Genomic DNA, 26,325 nt, shown 5'->3' on the forward strand with positions numbered 1-26,325 from the left:
TGACCTAGAAAACACCATTGAAAGAGAAAGTCTTTTATAGCAAACAGGGTCTGCAAGACTTGTAAATGAGAAGACACTTTTTTTCCCCATTGGGTGAAGAGACCTAACCCTGGAATGAATGCGAGTATATCAGTATAGACAGTAGTAGTTTTTATTTAAAAAAATGGCCATTAAGTAAAGAAATGAAGATCCAGTAGCTGGTGAAGGTAATATGCAGTGATAGTGTCTTCATTATACATTGACTTCCATGTACGATTATTTAAAAAGTTGAAGGGAAGTAGCTAATAGAGAATACGGCGAAATGAGAAAAAAAGCTCAGGTACCCAAGTCAAACCATGGTTCTACTAGTTCCTATTTCTAGGGACTAGGGGCAAGTGGTCTCACTTCTCCATGCCTCAGTTTACACAATGGGAAAAAAAGATAATAATAATACCCACCATGCGGGGTTCATAAAAGGGTTCAGTAAGCTAAGTACATGAAGGGCTGGAGCTGAGCTCCCAGTGCAACTGAAGTGCTCAGCGAATAGCTGTTATTAAAAGTACGAGGGAAAGACATGATGCCATTCTCTTTTTTATCACATTTGCTAACCAAATTCAATGTCCCACGGAGCAGAGGTATGGAGAGGGCATCCTGTGCTCTGACATGCAAAAATGTTTGCATTTGTTAAGTCTGGGTGTCTCCTGTATCTTATTGAATCTAGGAGTCTTCTGGTCCCATGAAATAACTACATTTTCCAGTTTTGCAAGTAGGCAAGCCAAGCATTAAGTTCCTCTTTTGTAATTGACCATGAGCGTGTTGAGTAATATGTGGATTATTTCTCCCTCTTTTCTTTGATCTTCCCTCTTGCCAAGGACTGCCTGACAGTCTGGTTTCTGGCCAGTGCACCTCCTCAGAATGCACCGAGATGGAGAGGAAGTGGCCCACAATAGCAGAGATTTACGCCAGATTATAAGGACTTGACTTTCCTAATCCCTAAACAAGGAATTCCCTGAAGGAAATTCAGAATGAAAGAAGACATATGAACCATGGTTTTGGATAGTGGTTCTCAAGCTCAATGTGTATCAGAATCACCTTTGGAAGCCTGTGAAAATGAAGATTCTCAGCCTCACCCTACCAGAGAAAAATAATCAGTAGGACGAAGCCAGGAACCTGCATTGTTAACAAATACTTCCTCCATCCCCATCCCAACTGATTCAGAGTGACTTTGAGACCCTCTGAAATCCAAGTCTCCATCTTCCACTAGGTACTCCTGGCCTCACTTGTTTGCTTTGCTTTTTTTTTTCTCTTTACCTTGTAATATACAATATTATTTACTGTTCTGATTGTTTGCTTTTTGTCTCCCACACATGCTCCAGTATAAACTAAGTCTCCGGATGGTCAAAATAAGTGCCTGTTTTGCTCTCTAATGTATCTCAAATACCCAGAATAGTGCCTGACCTAGAGAAAACCCTTGTAAATACTTTGCTAAAATTATTTAAATTGAGTCCCCACACTCCCAGTCATCTCATATATGAACTTCTGCGGTGGAAAGCTTACTAACTGGTCATCTTATTTAAGTCTTCTAGAACATTTGGGTCAAGAGCATCTATAAAATGTGCAGATGCCATGTATCTTTTTTGCCAAGAAAAATAATCTGGTAATGTATAATTTGGCATAATTTTCTGAGGATGGAGATCAAAATACCATTCAAAATCAGAGATCTGAGTGGGAAAAATCAGAAAGGGAGACAAAACATGAGAGAATCCTAACTCTGGGAAATGAACAAGGGGCAGTGGAAGAGGAGGTGGGCAGGGGGATGGGGTGACTGGGTGACGGGCCCTGAGGGGGGCACTTGACGGGATGAGCACTAGGTGTTATACTAACGTCAGCAAATCGAACTCCAATAAAAAAATATACCAAAAAAATCAGAGATCTGCATACCTCAAATTACTAATCCTTGGTTATTTACACAGCCCTCATCCCTGATATTCACCTTGCAACTGTTGATGCAGTTAGTCATCTAAAAGTCACATTTATTTTTATTTTTTAAGATTTTATGTTTAAGTAATCTCTATAACCTATTTGCAACTTGAACTTACAACCCTGAGATCACGAGTTGTATACTCTATGGACTGAGTCAGCCAGGTGACCCTAAAAAGTCACATTTCATCATGTTTTTCCCTTGACTCAAATCCTGAAGGAGGACTCCCCATTGTTTACATGGTTTCCAACTGCCTTGAGGCAGCATTCTAAGTTGCCCACAGCTCAGCCTTCTGCACATCATCTTTCCAGTTTGATCTCTCCTAAATCTCTCAGACCTGTTGCAGAGTGACTGATTAAACATAAACGCTTTAGGGGCGCATGCGTGGCTCAGTTGGTTAAGCATCCACTCTCAATTTCGGCTCAGGTCATGATCTCAGGATCATGAGACTGAGCCCTGTGTTAGGGTCAGCGCTGGGAGTAGACCCCACTTGAGATTCCCTTTCTCCTTCTGCCCCCCAACCCCTGCTCACACACACACCCTCTCTTTCTCTCTTAAAAACAAAACACACACGTACATTTTAGACACTGTCATCCCCGGCTTGAATTCTGACCCCATAAGACACTAGGTATGTGATCTTAGATAACTTGCTTATCACTATAAGTCCTCAGTTTTGCCTTTTAATTTGTGAAATGGGCATAACAGTGCATATTCAAATGTGTTGGGGGGTAGAGGGAGACATCACTGATATAATGAGTGCATATTAATATACACAAAGCACTTAAAAATGCCAGGCATATAGTTGGCAATCAATAATTGTTGGGTTTTATCCTTCTATTCTAATATGTTTGGCATACAGGATTTGACATAACTTAACTTTCTTTCCCCTTCCTTTCTAATATTCCTTAGTCTAGACCAAATTTTGTCAAACATTTTTTTGGAAAGAACTAGAAGTTAATGTTTTTGGCTTTGTGCGCCATACTCTATTCTGTGGCTACTGCTCTACCCTGCTATTGTTGCCTGAAAGCAGCCATAGATGATATGTAAACTGCAAAGAAACAAACAATCCAATCATGAAATGGGCAAAAGACGTGAACAGAAATCTCACAGAGGAAGACATAGACATGGCCAACATGCACATGAGAAAATGCTCTGCATCACTGGCCATCAGGGAAATACAAATCAAAACCACAATGAGATCCCACCTCACACCAGTGAGAATGGGGAAAATTAACAAGGCAGGAAGCAACAAATGTTGGAGAGGATGTGGAGAGAGGGGAACCCTCCTGCACTGTTGGTGGGAATGCGAACTGGGATAGCCACTCTGGAAAACTGTGTGGAGGTTCCTCAAAGAGTTAAAAATAGACCTGCCCTATGACCCAGCAACTGCACTGCTGGGGATTTACCCCAAAGATACAGATGCAGTGAAACACCGGGACACCTGCACCCCGATGTTTATAGCAGCAATGGCCACAATAGCCAAACTGTGGAAGGAGCCTCGGTGTCCATCGAAAGATGAATGGATAAAGAAGATGTGGTTTATGTATACAATGGGATATTCCTCAGCCATTAGAAACGACAAATACCCACCATTTGCTTTGACATGGATGGAACTGAAGGGGATTATGCTGAGTGAAATAAGTCAATCGGAGAAGGACAAACATTATATGGTCTCATTCATTTTGGGAATATAAAAAATAGTGAAAGGGAATAAAGGGGTAAGGAGAAAAAATGAGTGGGAAATATCAGAGAGGGAGACAGAACATGAGATACTCCTAACTCTGGGAAATGAACGAGGTGTGGTAAAAAGGGAGGTGGGCAGGGGGTGGGCGGTAACTGGGTGATGGGCACTGAAGGGGGCACTTGATGGGATGAGCACTGGGTGCTCTAGATGTTGGCAAATTGAACACCAATAAAAATAAATTAATAAAAAAAGATGATATGGAAACAAATGTATGACTATGTTTCATAAATATATTTATAAAAACAGGTGGCATGCTGGATTGCACCCATGGGCCACAGTTTTCCAACTTTGACCTGGACTAGCTTTGGAACTTTATAGAACCAAGTTCAAGCTTCTGCGAGCTTCAGTGTCCTCATCTATTAAACAGGGACAGTAATAGTACTGCCCTAATAAGTTGTTGGGTGATTAAATGAGATAAAGCACATTAAGCCCTCAGTACAGTTTTTGGCATATGATAGGCATCTCGTAGATGGTATTATCCTCATCCGCAGACTTGCCTCAAGCTGTTCCATGATCTGCCCATATCCACCTTTCCTGCCCCAAGAATCTTTTCCAGACTTTCTCTGAGTTTCTTTCTCCCAATTTTCTAACACTGCTGGAATGTCAATTGTATTATTTGAAAATAAGTCATGCATGAATGTAACATATGCAAGTAATTATAGTTACTTATGTGGCTCTTCTGCTTCATCTATTAGACTGTGAGCTCCTTGAAGGCACAATCTGTGTCGTATTCCCCCTCTGTATCCTTTTTCCTGGCACAGTATCTGGCACACGCTAAGCAACCAAGACAAGGAGATGGCGGCAATGGTGCTACAGTAATGGTGACAGCAGTTGTGATCATGGTGGTGGTGATGGTGGTGGTGGTGATCATTGGGGGGTGGCGATCTTGGCTGTTAATTTCTTTCAAAGAGCAGTCATTTGGAATTCTCTTCTCAGTGAGAGCCAAGAAGTGTAAATAGAGCAAACAAGTTTTTCTGGCAGAGAGAGAGGATCTGCTGGAAGGTCAGACAACCACAACAAGACCAAAATTATACATGGCTCTTCCTAGAGCAGCATGAAAAGAAAAAGAAAAAAACAAAACAAAACAAAACTCACATGATTGGAAGTCAGGAGACCTGAGCACTAGGAAAGAATCATCCCTCTATAGAGTAGTTTACAGTCCTCAAATTGTTAGCAAGGAGTGTCTTATTTTTCTGCATGAGAGCCCTGTGGGGAAAGTTATGACTACCCATTTTACAGATGAGGAGACTGACTCTCGGAGAGATGAAAGGTATTGCTGAGGCCAGAAGTCATGCCTAACTACTTCAAATTCAGAACTGGTTATGTGACTCAAGGGAAATCATTCTTCATCTTTAAGTCTTACTTTTATTTTCACTATTTGTAAAATAAAAAGTTTGATCTGTAAAATGTACGGGATATGACTTTAATACCCCTCTCTACTCAAAAGTTCTATGTCACTGCAATAAAGTACAAGATATGTACATCTTTCTCATCCCTATTAATTTAAGGAATAAAACTGTTAATGTCTCCGGATGAGAAATAAATTGCAGGTCACAGGATGACTCTTCTAACCTCAAAATATTGCCCTTTTTTCAGGGTAAAAGTTAGATCTGATGCTATCACAGCACCAGGAAGTAGGGGATGGTGGGGGGCAAGAGAAAGAGATAAAGTTAGCCCAGAATTTTCATAGTACAGATAAAGAAACCAAGATCAAAATGGTAGAAGCATTTGTGTCCAATGTCATATAAGAATCAAGGACAGAGACTAATTCAGATTCCAGGTGTCTCAGTTCTCTAGCTCTTCCAAAGAGAATTCCCAATCCCAACATGGATAGAGGCAGATACCACATGTTTCCTTTACAAATAAGTAAAAGTAAGGTCACCCAGTAGTCAATGGCAGAGATGGGTTTCAAATCCCGCTCTGTCTGGCTCTTCACAATGACACTGTTTTGTTTCCCCCACTTGGAGCTTCTTCTTCCTCACCCAAAGGCTAAATTAACAACCACACAAAGTCTTGTATATTATACAACTAGCTGTACTATGGCTTCGGGCTATGTGGGGTCATTTAACAGGTGGAGGAGGACATCTATGTATTAATCAAACTGGCCATGATAAAAAAAATTTTTTTTCCTTGTTCTAAATCACAGCATGACATGTAATGAAGGGCTCCTTTCCAACTGAGGCACAAGTCATCATCCTTTACCATGGTGATGGATACGATTTATGATGATGGATACGAGGAGATCCCAACCATCAAAGGAGCAGTGTCTAATGTTCCCCAGGGCTATCCAGAGCATATCCTAATTCTGTTCCCAAATCAGAAGCCACAACTGCCCCACAGATCTCGCGCAAGTCACACTTCCTCTCTGACACTTCCTGACCATGCCATACAATGGCACTCAGAAGTTGACTGAGCACCTCAAATAACTCAAGGGAGTCAGGAGTTCTTACATAGAAGAATGGTTCCATTCTGTTTCAGGAGATCTATAGAAGGAAATCCTTGTACTCATGGGTAACTCCACCTACAGTATCCCTTACCAACAGAATATGAACTCCAGCAATGTTTATAAAGTGAGAAAATGTTCCTATAATACCTCCAATCATGATCTGCCCTTGTGGGTTAACCAGTGACCTCTCCCATGCAAAAACACAGATCTTACTCTAAAATGTCATGTTCCTCGCATTTTGGGCTTCTGTAAAGTTAGCCAGTACTACTTAGAAGAGGAAGTACCAAGGGAATCATTAAAAAAACTAGAAGGGTCAAGTTTAGATGCACATCATTTTTATCATATTCACAGAAAAATGTTTGTCTATCACATGCTATGTGCCAGGCACTAGGCATCTGTTATCTCATTTGATCTCCATAAAGATCACATTTTACAGATGAGGGAACTGAGGTTTGAAATGATTCAACATCACACAGTGAACAGGAGGTTGAGGCAGGATTCTAAAGAGAGCACAGAGCCTCTGCTACCTGATTCCACTTAGACAAAGTCTCTTGCAGAAAACTCAAAGAAACTTTTTTAGCCTCTCTTCCTTTTCAGGTAGGAAAAGAAAAACCCAGAAAGGGAAAAAAGGACTTGCCCCAGCCTTACTGTATCTCAGTGTCAGAGCCCAGGCCAAGGTTCTTTCGTGTTTTATCCATGTTTCCTCTACCTCTGGCTGCAGAGCAAAGCAAAGACATGGATAAGCCATGGGAGAAGGAGTGATGAGGTTTGGAGAGGAGTCAGAAAACAAATAGTGATCACAAGGAGAATGGCTGCCCTCTCATCACACCAGCCTCACTCAGTGACCATATTCCCTCCAGATCATTTCCATACCTACAGTCGGCCTGTCCCACCTACTCCTACCTTATCCTGGCTCCACTGGAAAAACCTAATGTATCACAGCCCTTAGGCTGTAACACAAGTTTAAAAGGGCCTACCATTGGGGTTTGGGGCCAGGGAGAAGAAGCCGGAATGTCAATGAAGCCAGATTATCACCGAGCTCTAACGTTTTCGAGCAGGGATGACTAAGAGAAGGCGAGCCCAAGAGAAGATGGCACCCCTGCCTGGCTACCTGCCTAAACTATTCTCTGGCTTCCCACCACCTGGTGCCAAACTACTCATCACTGCCGCCTCTGCACCTCTGCCTGGACTGGCCCTGCTGCTTGGTCCTCAGCACTGCCCATGGAGCAGCCCTTAGTCTTGGCCCTTGCCACATGGGTTCTCACTCAGTTTCTCAAGGAAATGGGCCACACCTGCTCATTCTTCAGGCCTTTGCAGGAGTTGGGTCTTCAAACTTGCTTGTGCTCAGGCTCCTCCCACTCCTCCAGACCTAGCCCTCCACATTCACTTTATGCCCGACCCCCTAAAACTCAGTTTAAATGTCACTTCCTCAGGAAAGCCTTCCCTAACTCCACAAGATCTCCTATCACATATTTTCAACCCACTGGCCTGGACTCCTCTTGGTACCTTGCAGTCTGTTTCTACTGGTGATTGTTCCATTAATTCATTAATACAAACCCGTAAACTCCATGGAGATAAAGACCAAGTCTACTCGTTGCACTCTTCACTTCTCAGGGCATGACACAGTCCTGGCATATACTCAAATCTACTGAATGAATGAATGACTAGAGCTCCGAGTGTTCCACATCTCCTACAAGGAGAATAGTGACATCTAGTGACTGAGTTCACACTTGGGCTTCTCTGATAACACCCACCAACTGGCCTGGAAAACATCTTGCTGGATTTCCAAAGAAACGGATATTTTGATCATGCCGAGGGAAGCTGGCATAGAATCCAGACATGGGGAATCTGACTCCTACGCAAGGAGGGAAAGAACCACCACTCCTCTTGCTACCACATGTGCCAAGAACACATCACAAAAGTCCTGTGACTTAGCTAGGACTGTGCCACATTACAGATGAGGAGAGTGTGGTCCAGGGAGGCAGCACTGGGCCAAGTTTATGGAGCAGTAAGTGAGGATTTTCCCAGCCTCACCCACCAAGTCCTGGAGACTCCGGCCCTGTGCAGCTAATCATGCTGCTTCGCTCATCCTCACTGATACAACACTGGTCAGATCATCGTTGGTATTTACTGGAAGCTTCAACAGCCTCCTCACAGGGCTCCCTATTTCCACATTCGCATTTTCACACCCAACTCTCACCTTAAAGCCGGAGGGGTAGAGATACAGATAGATAGATATGTTTGATTTTTTGTTGTAGTGAATGTGGGGACCTCTGATGCACAGAATTAGGTTATCTATGATGCTCATGACTTAAGCTAATTATTGCACCATGTATGGTTAGGCCTAATATATCCAACTACTTAGTGTTCACTCATTACCTAGTTTAATACTTTAGAAGAAAACTCCCACAAATCCACCACCCAAAATGCCAGCTAGGTACGTGATACCTCCATGTAATGAGGACTCCCTCATGCCATTGCCCTGCCCTCCCCGACTCAAGACTACCATCATCCTGAACTCTACATTGAACATTTCCTTGGTTCCCTTTTTAAATAATTTATAGCACCTGTATTCATTCCAAAAATGTAGTGTATCTGGCATGTATCTGTTTTAACTTAAAATAGGGGAAAGGGTATCATGTTATATAAAATATACCTTTAGGAGTTAATTCTTCATTTAATATTATGTTCATTCATCTCATATTAAGTGACACTATAGTTCATTTGTTTTGTCTGTTGTAGAGTTTTCCACTGTATGTATTTTCCATTTTATGCTTATTTAATTGCTCTCCTACTGATGGTCATCTGGATTGTTTCCAGAGGGCTCCTTCAGCTGCATGAATCTAATCCTATTGGATCCTTCCTGCATATCCTAAGCATCTCACTCTCCTTTAGACAGGGTCCAAATTCCTGTGAGCTAGTTTACAACAACTTATATGATCAGGCTCCTTCTGATCTCTCTGGCCTCATCTCTGCTTTCCTTCTATCTCTTGATCTTAGCCATGGGATGTCTTCCAGTCTTTGTACAGATCATGTACTTTTCTGCTTCTGGTCATCTACCTGACACTGTCCCCACCTCCTTACTCTCATCCTCTCTCTGTCCTCTATGAAGCCCTACCTGACCACATATCACTCTCTAGAATTTAGTCTGATAGAATACTACAAGAGGAGTGCATAATCCATAGTACCCTATTGGTATTGGTCAGGGATCTACCAGACTATCTTCTTTGGGGCCCAGTGCTATCTGGGAATTGCTGCAGAGGGAAGAGTGGGGACAAAGTAGAGATGCTTTGTCTACCTTCCTCTCCCCAACTGAAGGAGTGGTATTGCTATTCTTGGTTTTATGGATCTCATTTTCTAAATGAAAGACTGCATTTAGAAAAGGTGTTCCATGAATAAAGTTTTGCAAACCAGTGAATGAATCATTTATATGGTCTCTTCAAGCCCAGGCATGCTATAATGGAAAATGAGAAATGCAGAAAAAAGAAAAATAGGAGATACAGTTTCACAATTAAGCACATAGGCTCTGAAGCACACCAACTTTGGCAAATCACTAAACATCTTTGAGGGTTCCTCACTTCTAAAGTGGGAATGACATTAGGATGAACCATATGGAATTACCATTTTTTTAAAAAAAATATATTTATTTGAAAGAGAGAGCACACAAGCATGTGCATGGAAGGGGCAGAGAGAAACTTTAGCACACTCCATGCTGAGCTCAGAGACCAAAGTGGGGCTCAATCTCATGACCCTGAGATCATGACCTGAACAGAAACCAAGAGTTGAATGCTTAACTGACTGCACCACCCAGGTGCTCCCTGGAATTACTATTTCTATAAATTAAAAAAAAAAAAAAAGATCAAATGCTGGCAATTTCATAGGAGTCAAACCAATACTTATACATAAACCTGATCTGTGGGGGGGGGGCAGATTAAATGAGATAATCCAAGTATAATACTGAGACAAAGACTGTTAGGTTTCAACAATTCCATATATCTTCTTCCCCAAGGTCACTAGATAGAGTATATCTCCCTGTTTTTGTTCGCAGATAGGTGTGCCCAATGGCTGAGCTCTTGCCAATGGAATGGAGCTGATATTTGTCATTTTCGGGCTTGGCCTGTTTAAACCTCTCATGTATGATCTTCCATGTTCTTTCTTCTTCCACAGCAAGTATTGAAGCATCAGGTTGATGAAGGCACAAGATAGAACAAGGTGTGTCACTGAACCACTTCTCAGAGTGAAGCCACTCATCATCGAAAACATTTATTTGGGACTCCACATAAACATAAAATAACTTCTATTATATTAAGCCATTGAGATTTGAGGAATTATTGGATATAGCAGCTATATATGTACTTAAAACATGGTAAATGAATCAATAAATGCCAATCACCATGATGATAATGATGACAAGACAATCCCAATAGACAATTGGCCCACAAGGGCAGGTGGCAGGAAGATTGGTACTTAGATGTGACTTAGTGGCTGTGTCAGGGGAACTCACCTCCTTGGTACCATTATCTTGGATAAGGGTGTAAAGTGGTACCACACGGTTGATTTCCAGCAGCACTGGTGTGGGGCTCAGCTGCTCCTTGCCTGGTCGGCGGCAAAGGTGGCAGGTAGATGGACAACGGCCTTTCTCCTCACAGCGGATCTCCACACCTGAGATGAGCTGGTCATCCGACAGCATTTGGGCTGTCAGCAGACCTGAGAGGTAGGTGATGAAGGGCATGGACTTGAGTTCCTTCTTGCTGCCCAGCTCTGTGGTCTCTGGAGAGGGGAGAGAAATTCAATATTGTTCAAAAGGTCAGACTCTTGAACCCGTAGAATCCAACGTGCTAAGGAGGTGGTATTCCATGGAAAGGAAAAAAGATGATAGAGTGGTTTGCTCCTGATGCCTTAGAAAGAGCACTAGTCTGATGACTCAGATGTCAGGTGGTGTCTTGTTTTATTATTTATATCAAATAACTCCTTATTTACTTTCTCTGGACATCACTTTTTCCATATTTAAAGTTGATTGGTAAGACAAGAGGATTCTCCAAGGGCCCTGTAAGGTGTAAATATTCAAAGATATTTTCCCAATAAGGAATTTCTGTCTAGTGTCAATTTATACAAATTATAACTTTCTTTTGAAAACTTGCTCCAGTCCTATATTTTCCATGAAGTTTCATGTTATGGGGGAAACACAAGCTGAAGTCAAGTCAATTTCCATTTAAATCTCAATTCTGCTTGATAATAGCAATGGGCCTTGGGAAGATCTCCTAATACCCAAAAGCCTGTGAGGATTAATTCTGTAAAATGGAGTTATAATACTGACTAAAACAGTTATGAGTGGTAAATGAGACAGAAGGAGGTGGACCTGTCTGGAAAAGAAATGATTTCCTCTTTCTTTCTGTGCTCATCTGTTCCCTTGTTCAAAAGTCCTTCCCTGCCTTCTTCCTGTGCACACTGAGATCTAATTACCCACGCTCTGTTCAGTGCTGTCTCTCTTGATCCATACAACTAGCATTTCCCACCTCTGTGTCTTTGCTCACCTGCCCTATTCTTCCCCTCTGCCTCTTCAAATGTTTGCCACCTATCAGTGCTCCATTCCAACATCACCCTCTTCAGAAGTCTTTTCTCCTTGCTCTAGCTCTTCTTCTCTGAGTATTTCTGTTGATAAACCCTAATCTTGTTAAGATCATTTTTTCATCCCATTTTCTGCCAACCTCTACAACTGTATTTTCAACTCCTGGAGTTGGTACCATGTCACCCACTCCTGTCTCCTTCTCCCCGCCATCTGCTTCAGTGTCTAGCAGAGTGCTAGGGATGTACTTGAGACTTCATCAAAGAGGGAGGCTGTAGAACTCTGAATGGCTAGACTGACATTCATGATCTAGTTTAGAGCCTCTGAAATCCTTCCGAGGAATTCTATGGATCCCAAGAAGCACCTCAACGGATGGTTGCAGAGGGCAGGAGGGAAACTGGGTAGATGAAACCCAAGACCCACATCTCAGCTTCAAATAGAGCAGTTCCACTTGTATCTCTTTTTATAGACTGGCCTTCTATATAAGACTTCATAAAAAGAGAATGGCTATGGCTATATCAAAAAGCAAAGTGATTTGTACAACCTGAAGAGTTCCATTTACATCACAGACCATATGAATGGTGTTCTCAGACTTGTGTAATGCATAATCTGAGTGGCAAACAGGGTGGCCTGCAATAAGGGACAGAATTTGGTCGAGACATCAGCTTCTTCCAATCCTGGTAAACTTAAGGTGTGCTCCTGCCTCAGTGGAGACAAGAGCCCTGGGCACCAAGGACTAAGAAAAAGTAGGGTTATCTCCTGCTCTAGCTCTCAGCTTGCAGTGACATGCAGCTGATCTGGAAATGGGCTTGCCAATTAGAAATACAAATAAATGCAGCCTTCATTCATTACTCTCTGGGCCCTCGGGCCTGGGATCTGGGCTCCACCTTTTCTGTCTGGCTGTCAACAAATGCTTATGAGCATCAGATCAAAGGCTCTGAGGGAGGAAGACAAGGCAAATTCCAGCTAACCAATCCTTCAGAGGGATTAAAGAAGGGTAGTTACAAGATAAACAAAACAAAGCTGTGAAGAAGGCATCTCAGCATCTGGGCAGACAGAGACACTCTTATACACAGACAAGTTGAAAGAAGATGATGATGATGACTTTTGGAAGTGCAGGCCAGAGGACTAGTTTTGGAGAAGGGTGACTTCAAACTTGGGAGAGAATAACCATTGAGGAGAGAGGGTTAGAGGACAGCCAGAGCTACAAGACATTAGGGGGGTTATCTCACACTCTGACCCCAGAGGTCAGTAAACTAAGTGGTCCATGGGGTAAAGCTAGCCCTCTCTCTCTCTCTCTCTCTTTGTAAATAAAGTTTTATTGGAACACAGGCACCTTCATTCATTGATGTGTTATGTATGGCTGGGCACACACAAGTGCACAATCGAGTAGTTTCAACAAAGATGCTATGACCCACAGAGACTAAAATATTTACTATCTGCTCCTTTACAGAATAAGTTTGGGTACCTTGGCTCCAGTCCTAGGTAATCGCTGGGGAAATTGAGTCTCAGAAGGAGACTCTGTCTTTGGTCAGTGTGGCAGTATAATGAATTAAACTAAAAACACTGGAATCAATTAGGCCATCATACATGTAAACTGTGAATCTCCAATGAGGAAAACATAGAGGGGGGCATTCTTTCTCCATAAAACATCTTTCAAAAGCTATTGAAAAAGCACACCTTTGAAAAATGTTAATCTGGTACAACCCTCCCATTTTACACAAGGGGGAACTGTGTCCCAAAGGAAGACTTTCCAAGGTCATATGGTGAGTTAGTGTTCCTTTCATCACATGATCCCAGTCTTTTCTATTAACCAATTTGTCATTTAAATGACTATTTTAATCTCATATTTTAAAACATAGATGGCCTACACCTCACAGCATTTTACCATATGCACATAATTTAATTGGAAACGAAATGTGGTGCTGGAAGTAAAAATGCCCTTGATCAAATGAACACACATAGATACTGGGCTAAAGATGTAACTAACCATTTAACAACAAAACAAGTTATAGATCTCTGCTGGTCTGTTTTTTTTTCCAATAAATCTTTTTTTTTTTTTTTTTTTTCAAAATCTATCAATCCAACCGGTGAGTTAGAAGCCCAGAGTCTAGGCTGACAACTGCATTGCAGTAGCAATATAGAATTCATAGCTGAACTTAAGGGCTGGTTTTAAAAAAGAGGGCACTTGAGCATCCCATGGTCCCATCCCATTGCTCAACAAATGAAGAACCAGAGACTTTAACAGAGAAAGAGATTTACATCTGTATTGTGTGCACATTTATTAACAATTATCTTTTTTTTTTTTTTTTGGTAAAGATTTTATCGTGCTTAAATTACGATCTGGATGAGAGTTACAACAGGGAAGACCATTCACCATTCCATTAATTATTCCTCTGTAGACATTATGATTATTGTGAAAGCTAATTATTTCTGATCCAACCTTACTCTGTGGTTAAAGTCATCTTTAGTTCAAATGCCAGTTCTTCAGAAAAGCCTTCCTTGACTTCCATCCCCATGCCACCAATCTATACAGGGCTTCACATGAAAGATTCTCATAGCATCCTGTTCCATCCATCCTCTCTTCCCAGACTGTAAACTCCATGAGGACAAAGAAGACAGTATCAATTTTCCCTATGCCCATATCAACTTTACATATAACCTGGAACATGTTAGGATTACAGTAATAGTTTTGATACAAATTTGTTGGGTATATATATATATTGACCCAAAGTGCTGTGCTAGCTTATCAGAGCATTGATAAGTCTAAGAGTCAAGATTTATGAATTTCAAGACCGACAATTAACTGGTGGCTTATAATCAAGTGCCAACTCTTCCCAAAGTGAAAAATTAGCTTCCTCAATTGGAAGGTTTACAGATGAATAGCTGATCAATTTGCCAGTTGTTCTGACCTCCTCTGGGTTTTCACATAGGCCCTTCCATTGAGAGGATGGGAGAGCTCAGTTAAAACAGGCTGTCTTTAACAGGCAAGGATAAAGAGCATTTTTGAAGAGACGTATCCTCTGTTCACATTTCCCATCCCTCTGAACAATGCTTCCAAAATAGGATCATGTCTGGTTTTAAGCCCAATTCAGTTCCAATGACACTACAACCCATTCATTTGAGAACCTGCCAACTGAACTCTCTTTTTTCTCTTCCCAAATTCCTGCTGGGTATTATTTTGTTGCCACCAAAAAAAAAAAAAAAAAAAAAAAAAGGCAGCCTCAGTTGAAGTGACAACTCCTTGTTGGGAGGGCAGCCAGGGCTTTTCGGCAGGAGGTGATGGCACTGCTTGCCCTCATCCAGAAAACAAAACAAAGGCAGCAGACTAAGGGCTCCTGGGAGAGCCAAAGCTGTGCGAATGTTTGTTCAATATTCGGCAACAGCGCAGGGCGCTGCCTCCCAAGTCAGACAGGCTTGCTTTGGCAATAGGCTTGCACTTGAAGCATTTAAAGGCTCCACGGGGACCAGAGGGGCTCAAATTAGAAACGTTAAGGGTGGGGGAAAGAGGGTGAGACTTTTATATCATAAAGAATGGCCTTTATTACAGCAATGGCCTCCCAGGAATTGCTGAAATGGGATCATTTCTTAGGCGGAGTTACTGTCTCCTGTTGGAGGAAAGCGATTGCTCTGAGGTCTGCCTCAAGGACCCACACAAATTTATCCTTAACAGAGGGAAAGTAGCCAGCCAAAAGGCCGTCAGCAAGGCCTGTGCTTCTGCACTGTGCAATCCAAACTTCCCAGCCTCCCAGTCAAGGTCCTGCATCCTTGGGGTGCCCTTCATAAGTCATGGTACCAACCTGACTGAGTTCTTGTGAGGATCAAACACGGTGCCTAACAAAGGTTAAGCACTCAATCCTTTCTAGTTGTTGTTGCTGCTAATGCTGTGGTTGTTATAATTCTCAGTGCTGCTATTGTAACAAGATGTTACAACTGAAATTTCCATTGAGGCACCAAGATAGAATAGAGATGAAATCCCCAAACCAAGCCCCAATATGCAGAACGTACAAAGGAGATGAATCCTAACTCGTTTCATAACTTCAGAAACCTCAGCCAGTACAAGGAAATAAAACAAGGTCAGAAAGTAGGCAGGAGGGATTTAGGAGAGATTTGTTTGAGACAGGCTGTTACCTAATGTTTAGAATTTCCAGCGCCCCAGGTGAGACATGTAGAGCATGCTACCTTCTAATCCTGTTCTGTAAGAAGAAGCCTCAAGAGTGCCTCTTGGAGACACCTAACTCTGGGAAATGAACAAGGGGTAGTGGAAAGGGAGGTGGGCGGGGAGTTGGGGTGACCTGGTGATGGGCACTGAGGAAGGCACTTGGTGGGATGAGCACTAGGTGTTAGGCTAAATGTTGGCAAATTGAACTCCAAAAAAAAATTAAAAAAAAAAAAGAGTGCCTCTTGGAGAACTTGCCGTGTGTTCCCCACTGCTGAGGAGATAGTGGACTAGGATCCTATTCCACCTGCAAAAGCTCTAGTGGCCTGTGGCAGCAGAACAGGGGAGGCTGTATGGTGTGAAAAACACTCCAGTGTTTCCCTCCAGGTGTGAGTCACACAGGAAAAAGAGGCAGCTAGAACACTTCCAGTCCTATCCAAAAGGAATTCTAACAAAGATTGAGGGGTGTCCCCCACTGAAAATCCCTATGTGGTAGGCCCCCAGAGAAACATAGGTGGAAGGGGATCGATCGCTGGCAACCAGCCAAGGGGAAACTGCAACATCCTAAGCCTTGGGAAGAGCCTTTGAAAAGCCTCCCCACTTTTGGCTAGTTTTAAAAACTGGCAGGAGTGGAAAACAAAGACAGATATAAGGGGACCACAGCAAGCATGACCTTCCTAATCCTTACCACTTCTCCCTCCCTCTGCTTTATAACAGAGGGAGAGGAAAAAAGAAATGCGAGGTAGAAAAACAGAATGAAGGGCAATCTTGTCCCACCCTCTTCATGCCCCACCACTGGGGAGGGCGAGGAGACTTGACTTGTCAGATTTAGAGATATGATTACAATTCTTGGACTGGACATCTTAATTCCTGGCTGGAAATGATGTTAGCAAGTGACAATGTCTATCATGGTCTAGTCCATAAAAGTGAAAATAGATTAGATGTGCCCTACTAACCTCATCACCTAGGAGCAGAGGAAGATCACCCCACTGAATACATTAAGAAGGATCATGGGAATCAACTCACATGTATACTCTCACATGTACATAGATTCACCAACCAACTCACATGTATATTCTTGAACACATAAATTCACGGTGATTACTTTCAATTCTTATCATCAACTGAAACATTTACATCACCATCATAGTGCTTATCACGTTTTTAATTTTACTTAATGTGCTAGTTCAATGAATGTCTGCCCCCCCCCCACAACTAAACTGTGAGCTCCATTAAAGGGAGGACCATGGCCTGTTTTAGTGATCATCTGCACCCCAGCACAGAGTTCACTATCTAACGTAGTGTCGATGGTTTGCAGGTACGTATCTGAATAAAGGAACAGATGAACATGAGCCTCTTTCCCTTTAATCCATTCCATTCCCATAACACTCATGACACTTCAAACTCAACCTCTCAGTTTATCACCATAGCCCCAAAGGCAGATGGTCTTAACCTTACTTTATTGACGTACAAATGATAGCTTGTAGCACCAAGTCTCACTCTTGCACAGTGAGTTGTCTCCTTTGCAGGGACTCGGGCCTTCTCTGTTCCTGTCACTCCCAGACAACACTTGCAGGCTCCCTCACCCCTTTTCCATGGGCTAAGGCATCTCAGGGGCAATAGGCATTTTAAAGGTCAAGTCAGGAATCCCATGTAATGTTTCATTCACCACCAAACCATCCTCTAACTTCTTTTTGGAAACTTCTAATTATATAAAACTCATTACGTCTTTAGGCCTCCAGTTCCATTATGGGACAGCTCTGTTAAATCTAGGTGGCTTCCCATCCCGAAACAGCATTTGTCATCCTAAGCATCAGAAGCAGCCCTGTAGTTACAGACTTGTTGCTATTTAGACACCCTCACTGTGGTACTCAAGCCTGCCCACTACCTGCCAGGTCATGCTAAGATTAACCAACTAACTAGGGGAGCTCCTGACCCCAGGAATTGTGGGGGCATTCTCAGGTGGCTTCTGATGAGGTTTACGTGTCTCAGTAAAAGATAAGCATGCATGGGTGTGCGCCTGCACCTGTGAGGACATATCTACAAAACGGAAGGAAAGGCCTCAGTGAAGACTCTAAAAAGAAGACAGGTCTACAAAACTGCCAAATCCTGGGATGACTGATCTCCTGATCTAACCTAATTCACAGCTTCTTCCCAAAATACACAAGTAATAAGCCCAATTGCAGAGGGGCAGCCACCGCGCAGTGACTTGCCTGGGTTTGAATCCACCTCTTCCATTTCCAGGTGGGTGACCTCGGACAGGTCACTTAACCTCTCAGAGGCTCCATTTTCTCATGTGTAAAAATGTTGATAACGTTGGTACCTACATCTTGGAGTATTTGGTGGATCAATGAGAAACAGAACCCAATGAGGAATTTACAAATTCTAGGGTGTCCAGAGCATCATCAGAGTCGTTTGTTCCAGCCCTGGTCTTTACCTCAGCATTACTCAGTTCTTGTGCGAGTCTGGATCTGCAAAAATCTTCCCTTGTTATCTGTTAGCGATTTAACCACTGTGTCAGGAATTTCTGTTTAAACCACCCACTTCCTACCTAGGGGAACACAGTAGACAAAGGTAGATGATTCAGTAGACGAAGGTAGAATTGAAAACTTAAGTCCAAAGTTACTGAGTTAAGAACACCTGATTCAGGATCCTTCTGGGCAAGTCACTACCTCTCCAACCTTGGTTTCCTCATTTGTAAAATAGGGAGACTAATTCCTCATTAATTGTTCTGAGTGTCAGACAGGAGATGCAGCTCGAGCTGATTTACACCTATCATCTCATAAGGTTCTCGTTATCACACTACAAAGTAGGAATCATTGCCCCCTTTTACAGATGAGGAGACTGAGGCTCAGCATGATGTACTATAACCTTATAAGTGATAGTATAACCTTACCTATTCTGAGTGAAAGCAGTTAAATCTCCGAGTAAGCAGTTAAATATAAGGAAAGCCATACTCTCTGCATGGCAGGGAGTGGGACCCCTGGACACTGCCCAGTATCCCACAGCAGTGGCTAATATCATTTGTTGGTTTGTTTGCAAATTAGGATTCTTCACATTTATTTTTTTAAGTGCTAAAATACCTGCACGGCTCTGCTGTGCTATTTGTCCTAAAGAAAGTAATGGGCACAGTGAAGAATCCCAGTATAGTTGAGAGGACCCAAAAGTGGGCCTTCCCACAGACAAAGGTGTACCCAGGCTCCCTCGCCCCCTTCCAGACTTTTATCCCTCTTATTGTTAAGGTTAACAGTCAGCATAGAAGCTCATCATGTATTCCTGACTCTAGTGAGCTAAGGTGGGCTGTGGCCAGACAGGAGAAGCTGAAAAAAAAAAAAAAAAAAAAAAAAAAAAAAAGCCATGTGTGATCTCCTGCTGCCCTCTAGTGCCTGCTTAAGATGATTGCTCTTGGGAAAAATTTTTGCTTTATGCCAAAGAATGATTACTGTGCGCAAACCAACTTGCTAGGTTCTGAGGACAGCAGGTATGACAGTAAAGGCTTGGCTATGATAAAAGGAAGCCTAGTGTAATGACTATGAGGGTTACCAACAAGACTTTGCTTAGAAGTGCCAGTTTTGGAGCTAGGCATGGGGGGGGGCAGGGGGGTGATATTATGAGCAATGATTTGTTCCAATCCTAGTGATACCCAAGTTTAGAGATGTGATTGAGTGTATCAGCGAGGAAGGAAACACCAGAAGAGGAGGAGAGGGGAGAGACTGGAGATAAGGCAGAGAGAAAAGATAATCAGTGGGATGGGATCCTCTAGGAATCAGGTAGAAATGAACTCCCAGGTAACACTGGGAAGGATGTGGTCTGAATGTAAGACCAATCTAAGGCAGAATTTGATCATGAGACCAGGGCGTCTGAGTACATCTCTACAAGTTGTGTACTGCATGATGGTGACAAGGCAAGGGGGCAAGTGGGCAGCCTCAGCCCCACTGGTCATGCTCATGCCCACAGGATTGATTCCAAATGGAAGAGTCCTATTTCCTAATTTACACAAAAGCTAACTTATGGGCTAGTGGAGGCCCTGCATATAACCATGCACAAGCTGAGGCTCTGATAAGCTCTATTATGTGTAAAGTAAGGCTAGTATCCCCGACAACACAAAGTTCTTAGAATTTGAGATAATGTAATGCCCATGCCAGCCAAGAAATTTCAGTTCTTTCTGTAATTATAACAACCAAATTTTTTTTTATTTTTTTAAATAGAGAAAGAAAGGTAGCAGGGAGAGGTGCAGAAGGAGAGACAGAGAATCCCAAGCAGAGTCCAAGCCCAGAGTGAAGCCTGACATGGGGCTCCATCTCACAACCCTGAGATCATGACCTGAGCTGAAATCAAGAATGGGACACTTAACCGATTGAGCTACCAGGTGCCTCAATCTAGTTTTATTTTTAAGATGTGATGGGATAAGTCCTTGAAAAAGGGAAAAGCTGGAAAGGGAATTTGTATTTCCTGAGCTCCTAGTCTTCTTCGTCAAGTACAAGACATTATGAATCACACTGTCTCCTCATAAAAAAACAGTGCTTTGAACTAGGAGTATTACAATTTTTATAACTATATCTTACATGTGAGGAAACAGGTTCTGGAAGGTGAAAGACTGAAGCCAAAGTCCGTTAGGTATTCAGGATAAATACAAAGCCCGTTTTCTGTCCTATGGATCACAGAAGCATCGTTAATAGGAGGCCTGCCTTCCTCTACTGGGATCCCATTCTCCCTCTTTCTTCAAAAGTCTGCTTAGAATTGATCTCCTCAAGGAAGTATTCCAAGGTTAGTTCTTCCTTAATTCCTTTCTTCTTCTTCCAGTAGCTTCTTAGCCTAGGGGTCAAGGATGAAATGCTCAGAGGGAATCATTCCAGAACAGGGCTTAGGGAATTGGAGGTCTCTGGGATGCTAATAAACTGCTTCAAATGGAGACTCCCAGATCATCCTGCTTGGGCATGATCCTGACACAGTACAGCAAGCCAACAAGGCACACCAGGCCACCCTGGGGCCAGTGGGAGGTTGCCAGATTTGATCATCAAGGAGGGTGGGACCCTAGGTGGAGTCAGTTGGAGGCTTTGGTGTGAAGAGCTATCAGAAAACAAACTTCTACTCTCTGGCCAGTTCCTAGGAGGCTCCAGTCTTGTTGTCACCCTTCTAACTCTTTATTTCCACTGAAATCTTAATACTCAGGTTAAAAGATCATCTTTAAACATTCCAACAGGCAATACTTTGGGAGAACAGATTCAAAGTGAGTTACTTCTCTAATTATAGCATCCCTCCTCCCTTTAGTTGTGCTGCTAGGGGTAGAGAGAGGGACTAATGCGTCCACCCATCAAAAAAATAAAATAAAATAAAAATAAAGGACTAAGACCCATGAGGGACTCCCTGCCTTATTGCTGAGGAAATCAGTAAAATTATTATTAATGATAGCTATGATTTTACGGGGGCATATTACAGGTCAGGTGTTCTGCTATTTGCTTTGCATACACTGTCTTCTGTGGTCTGAACAAACCCTAGCAATAGTGAGAAGCAGGTTTCCTTATCGTTACTTATTTATTCATTCATTCATGCATGCATGCATGCATTTATTTTAAGTGCTCTAATACAGGGCTTGAACTCACAACCCAGAGATCTGAACTCAAGAGCTGAGATCAAGAGTCTGATTCTTAACCCACACACCCTCCCTTACCACATTTTAAGGATGAAGAAATGGAAGCTCACAGAAGTGAAATCAGGGGTTGGGGTGAACTGGACCTCATGCCATTCGGACCTGTTCTACTTCTAAGCACTTTTCCAGCATCTTAAGCTCCAATCTGCTAGACTACTGACAATTCAGAGCTAGACAGTTATAAATTCTGAACATTTAAAGCGCAATTTCTGTTACTTCTGCCCATTACATCATAGTGATTAGCAATAAAAACCTTAAAATAAGAATCTATGGAAAATCAATAGGTAATTGGTTGAAAAATTATGGTGCATCTACACAGTGGAGTCTCTATTTAAAAAGAAATTAGGACAATCTTTATATGTAATACAGTAATCACAAATGTATTTTATTAAATGGGAAAAGCTGTGTGCAGAGCAATATTATAGTGCTTTCCTTTGTACAAGAAAGGAATATATATATATATATACACATATATATACGCACACACATTATATAAAGATTTCTATATAATGTACATATGATCTATATATCAGGTAGATAGAATTTTTCACTAAGCAACACTAAAACAATTAACCAAAAGTAAAATAAAAAAAAAAGTTGACCACAGAGGGAGCAAGGAAATAGGGTCAAGGAGACAAGGGCAGAAGCCAAAGTTTTTTTTTTTTTTTTTTTTTTTTTTCTTACCAAAGTTGTTTGAGTGTGTCTTCTTTGAAAGTTTTAGTTTGGAATCACATAAAACTATTATGTATTTTTTTAATCAAAAAAGACAAAAACAATCTGTAAGTTATATGTAAACTGAAAAAACCTAGCTATATATCAATATGTTGGCATAACCACAGAGAGAAAATAATTATTTTAAGTGGCTTTGAAATGCAAATGCAATATTTTGATTGTATATGTGTAGTGAGAAATATTCCAAAGGAAAAAAATGTGCAAATAAATCTTAAATTAAATATAAAGGATTTATTGCTAGCTGTAATATTGGTATGGTTATTTTGAAACTATTAGGTATAGATTGTGGGCTATAGCAAATAAGCCATTCGCTTACCATCAGCGTTCCTAACCATTAGTTAGGAACTAACATTATAAGTGTAAGAGGTAATCACTTCAGGTATAAAATCAAAAAAGGTGAGAAAAATTCTGTACACTGAAATGTGAACCAGAAATAAACTTATAGTTCATTTTTATCTTTTAAAAAATAGACATTTCATAGTGTTCTCCACTGAAAAGACCTAGAAATAATGGTAACCTAATAGCCATAATTTTCTTAATGCCTAGACTCTTGTTTTGAAATACCATATCCCGCTAAAAGAAACAAAAGATTCTTGGAAAAATTCCTTATTCCAACTCTGAAATAGGTATGGTGCAAGCTGAGCCTGGGACATCTTGCTGTGCCAAAAAGAGAGATCTGCCAACGACTAATGTGGTCATTTCAAAAGGACATAGAAGCCAATCTAGAGGGGCTCACACTGGCCTAACATTGAATAAACTGAACATCAAAGAGAATAATGGCTGCGATTGATTGAAATAGATCAAATAAATAAGTTTCCTGTAATTCACAATGTACTTCAAACCAATACCAAAGCCAAAACTACAACCAAAAAGCAAACAAAGCCCACTGATCACCACTGGGGACAGCTAGGAAACTAGATCATTATCTGAAAATTGATAAAAGAATCAAGTATTAATCAAGCTTTAATCCTATGACCTGGATTTCAGGGTAACTACCTTTTTTTTTTAGGGCAGTGTTGCAGGGAGAAAGAATGAAAGAATTAAAAAAAAATTGCCATCTTGCAAGCTCTAATAAAACAAGAGATCTAGACAGCTATCATCAATGAAGCCTAAGACCATTCGGAGAAAGGCTGATGGGAAAATGTCTCATCAATGATCAGACTTATACCACCTGACCTGCTGATCAAACCTGGTATCACTGAAAGTAGTAAACCAGACAATGAAGTACCTTTGATAAGGTGCCAGAGGAAGCACACAGTGGCCTGTGTGCTGATGTTCATTGGACCTGTGGATAAGATTCAAGGGTCTGTGACTTGTATAGGGGAAAAAATACACCTTTATTTTAAGTATCCTGTAAAAGCAATTTAGCATTTCCCTAAATTATGAATGCAGGCAACAAACTATAGTAGTGTATGATTTCCTATGACTTTGACACAAATTCACATGTATTTTTATCACATTACAGTTGTTACAAATATTTCTAAATACTTACATTCAATACTACTTAGCAATTATAACAGTTAATAGACTCTCCACTAGATCTGGTCATTAATAAAGTAGTACATGTCTTACACTACAGATATGTTTCTTCAATATTTTGATAACTATATCTTGATGCAATTTCTTTCTTCAGTAGTCTCCATGAATTTGATGTTATGAATTTTTAAAACATTATTCTGATATAAGTGGGTCTATAGTCTATCATTCTACAAAATAGGTCCATGGGACCAAAAAAAGTGATGAATCCCTAGGAAAAAGAACAAATTAACACAAAGAGGGAGCCATTACTTACATCTGCAAAGTAGACAATTCTAAAGAACATATGAGTCAATGTCTTCAACAAACAATGGCATGGGTGTAATAGGTGTGACTATTAACAGACCAAAGAACACCTAATATGACATGTAGACATTTTGATCCTTATTTATAGATACCTACTAAAAAATAGATATATTTTGAAGCAGTTGAGGATGCTTGAATATGAACTGCTAGATGTGATAATGATGCTGAGAGATTATGCTGAAAAATAATTGTCTGTTAGAGATGCATACTGAGGTATTTAAAGGAGGAATGATAGGATATCTGGGATTTACTTTAAAAGACTTCAGCAACAAAAAACAAATTGGGGGTGAGGGACAGCTGAAACAAAATCAGCAAACTAATGGCAACAATTATTGCAGGGTGATGGGTGCACAGGGATCCACTCTACCATTTTCTCTCCTTGCATGTGTACTTTTCTCAATAAAACACAGAGAAAAGAGGGCTGCCAGAGGATTACACAAAATCGGTAAAGGCAATTATTGCTGGGGAGTAGAATGAGGAGTAATTTTTCACATCTACAGTATGTAATGTTTAGATGCTTTCTTCTAAGTGCATTTTCACTTGTATTATGTTTAAATTTTTCTTTTAAATAGCAATTAGAGGTTCCTACTTTTGTAAGAATAAATTAGAATAATGGTTAGCAGTGACATGAGATGGGGGAGGGGTTTGGGGAAAGGAGACTGTCTCTTTGTCTACCGCCACCCAGTCTTGCCGATATGGATCTATGAAGTGGACCATGGTAGACACCATAAAGAGAAAGGTGAAAGAAATCCCAGAGCTCTGATAACAGGAAATATGTAACAGGGTTGAGATGTGGGACTTTGTAGAAATAAGGCCCATGGGAAATTTTTCAGCAACCCTCATTTAACATTGGGTTGAGTTGAGGTTGATGGTGCTACACAGGGAATGTTCTCTGGGCAAGCCTTCAAATGCTACAGACATTTATCAAGCTCCAATTCAGTCAGTGTTTGATTACTGCCGACCTTGGACTATACGCACTAGTTGAAACTATTAGAAAGTGGATCTGGCCAATGCACAGAAATGTGTATGATATTAAAATAAGGTTTCAAAACTCTGAACCAGCTGTCTCCATATCAGTTCAAGAAAATTAAAAAAAAAAAATCCTCCCCGCACAATAACATGTATGCAGCCTTATTTGTGATGGTTAAATGTTCAACAAAGGCCTGTCAATCTGATAATGTTTCATGTAGCCAGTTTGACTATGAAGACTGGGGGAAAAACTGATCTCAAACATTTTCCTATATTAAGTAAATAGAAAAACTTGTATTTATTAGAAAAACATTTGTTGGATACCCAACTTGGTCATAAGTATGCATGAATATATTAAAGGAGAACCATGTAAATGTTTACACTTAGATGAATATAACCAACATAATGGTTATATTAAAGTGATGGAGAAAGTTGACTCCTTTTCTATGCTTTTTTATGCTGTATATTTAAATTGAATTCAAATATGTATTGAACATTACCACGTCCTGAGTGAAGGTCAGACTAAGAAATGCACGAGTATTGAGTATGGCATATGTAGATCAGAGTCAGTTTTGGCAGAAAGTAGACTAATGACAGATATAGAGATGGTGGATAGAGGGATACATAAACAGGATAAGAGATTGAAGAAGGAGAAAAGGAAAGAGTGGAAGACAAAAGGTAGGTGGGAGCGATGGAGCCTCTAAAATGGTCTGGAGTGATCTGTATGGCCTATTAGAATCTCTTCCACTTGAGTAACTTAATAATGAGTGCACTAAAGTAAACATCACTACATGTCGGGCAACATCCTAAAATGTAAATGCTTAACTTCCAGTATCTCATTTTGAGTAACTTGCTTTCAACCAATAGAATATGGCAATAAGGGATGTCACTGCTGTGATTAGGTTACAAAACACTGACTTCTGCTTTGCTCAGACTCTCTCTTGCTTTGATGAAACAGGCTCTCAGGGAGTGGATCACATGTCAGGGAACTACTGGAAGTCTCTAGCCAAAAGGCAGCAAGAAACGGAGGCCGTCGGTCCAAAAACCCTTAAAGAGCTGAATCCTGCCATCAACTATGTAAATGATCTTGGAATTGGATCCTTTCCCCGTCAAACTTCCAGCTCTGGCTGACAGCTAATTGGAGTCCTACGAGAAACCATGAAGTAGAGGATCCACCTAAGCTGTGCTCAGATTCCTGACTCTCAGAGTCTGTGAAATAAGAAATGTATGTTGCTTTGTTGGTTTTGTTTCACGAAC

The 26,325-nt window shown here is 41.2% G+C and overlaps 1 protein-coding gene across 7 annotated transcripts in view; it reads right to left on the reverse strand.

Annotated features, from left to right (window-relative positions):
• ASTN2 (astrotactin 2) overlaps nt 1-26,325 on the reverse strand; it is an 850,745-nt gene that overhangs the window by 172,497 nt on the left and 651,923 nt on the right. For all 7 annotated transcript variants that reach the window (XM_077913090.1, XM_077913089.1, XM_077913088.1 and 4 more), the window contains one exon: nt 10,655-10,920. In XM_077913090.1, coding sequence (XP_077769216.1) covers nt 10,655-10,920 — 266 coding nt within the window. The remainder of the gene's footprint in view (nt 1-10,654; nt 10,921-26,325) is intronic.

The sequence above is a fragment of the Canis aureus genome, chromosome 10, assembly GCF_053574225.1.
Source record: "Canis aureus isolate CA01 chromosome 10, VMU_Caureus_v.1.0, whole genome shotgun sequence".
Classification (NCBI taxonomy): Eukaryota; Metazoa; Chordata; class Mammalia; order Carnivora; family Canidae; genus Canis; species Canis aureus.